Here is a 1,754-nt window from a genome sequence, read left to right on the forward strand (position 1 = left end):
ATGAAGAATCGAGTTCAGAGCCAAGCTACTGTGGGTGTTAACTGGCAGCAGGTATGGGAATTGAATATCCTTGCTAAAGTTCGAAACTTTATTTGGAGAAGCTTAACGAATAGTCTGCCAACTATGAAGGCACTTCAGCATCGCCAAGTGGAGGTTCCTGAATGGTGTCCTCTTTGTCATAGCGAGCCCGAAGATGGACTTCATGCGCTGGTTTCTTGTCCAGCGGCGCGTTGTATATGGTGTCTCACTTCAATTTGGAAGCAATATGGATCAGTGGACACATTAGAGGATTGGTGGAATAATCTCATCAGAACTAGAACACCGTCGGATATTGAGATGGCCGCTGTGGTTTTGTGGAGTATTTGGCACAATCGGAACGAAGTGGTTTGGAATGGGAAGTGTAGATCAGCAATACAGATTTTGTCCTCTGCTTTGGATTTTAAATCGCAATTGAGATTAACTAATCAACGAGCTATTCATTCTCACATCCCTCAAAGACAGCAACCATTCCAACTTTGGAGCAGGCCACCAGAATCTCATCTTAAATGCAATGTAGATGCAGCGTTATTTCTTGATCCCTCTTCTTATGGGTTTTGGATGCGTGATAAGAAATTCAAATGGTGGCGTAGTGGAGGCAATGCATGGGGCATTCAAAACCCAACAATAGCAAAGGCATTGGGGATAAGGGAAGCGCTTTGTTGCATCAAAGACTTGCGGGAAAAATAAGGCATATAGATTTGGTCTTGTTTTTAATTCAATTTAATAGATAGACCTTTAATCGAAAAGACTATATTACCCCTGCTTTAAGTGTTTTCTCTCTCCTCCATCTTCTTCTTTCAGGTTTTTTCGTTGTTTTTTTTTTTTTTCCTTATCTTCTTTTCTCTCTCTCCTTTCTCAATTTCCCTCCTCCTCTTCTTCTTTTTTTTTTGTTAAATTCACCAAGCGGTCGACCAAGGCTTGGGCTCGATCGACCGCTTTCCCTGCCCAAGCGGTCGACCAAGGCTTTGGCTTGGTCAACCGCTTTGACAGCTTGGTCGACCGCTTGGGTCAACTCAAACCATTGTATATATATTTTATTGAAGTTATTTGCACCAACCACCCCTGTGAAATATTGAAAATGCACACTTCTTCTCTGTGAAATTTTAATAGGTATATTCAACTCTGACCTTTGAAAAAATTAGCACACTCGCCCCTTCAGATGAGTGATTGTCGCGCACGCGCCCTTCATGCGACTGGGCAAAGATTTTGATATTTTTTTTGCACCAAATACCCCTGTGAAATATTAAAAATACATATTTGACCCATGTGAAAATAATTTTTAAATCTTTTCAACCCATAATACAAAATTTTTAATAAAATCCAATTATAAATATTTAGAAAAATTTTTTTGTTTTATTAATTTTTATTTTTTATTTTAAATGTATTATCATTAATTATTTATTTTTAAAAAAATATTATTATTTTATCTTGTTATCATTATTTTATTAAATTCACTTTGTATTTCTAATTTTTTCATTAAACATGCATTCATAAACAAGTATTTAAATAATTTCAAGTATTAAAATATTGAACTAAACTGATAAGTTCAAACATATTGTTTTTTCGATTTATGACTATATATTATTGAACCAAAATTTAAATTTTTCGAGAATATGCATTGCACAATTTGTAATAAATAATAATAAAAAAACATGTTTATATAATTCTAAATCGAAAAAGTAACATTAATGAATTTATCATTTGGTTAAATATTT

At 34.7% G+C, this 1,754-nt stretch overlaps 1 protein-coding gene across 1 annotated transcript; it reads left to right on the forward strand.

Annotated features, from left to right (window-relative positions):
• LOC140877165 (uncharacterized) lies at nucleotides 1-726 on the forward strand. The gene has a single exon (XM_073280692.1). The coding sequence runs from the start codon at nucleotides 1-3 to the stop codon at nucleotides 724-726; it is 726 nt and encodes a 241-aa protein (XP_073136793.1).
• Nucleotides 727-1,754: the final 1,028 nt, after the last annotated feature.

This window comes from Henckelia pumila, chromosome 2, assembly GCF_033568475.1.
Source record: "Henckelia pumila isolate YLH828 chromosome 2, ASM3356847v2, whole genome shotgun sequence".
NCBI lineage: Eukaryota > Viridiplantae > Streptophyta > Magnoliopsida > Lamiales > Gesneriaceae > Henckelia > Henckelia pumila.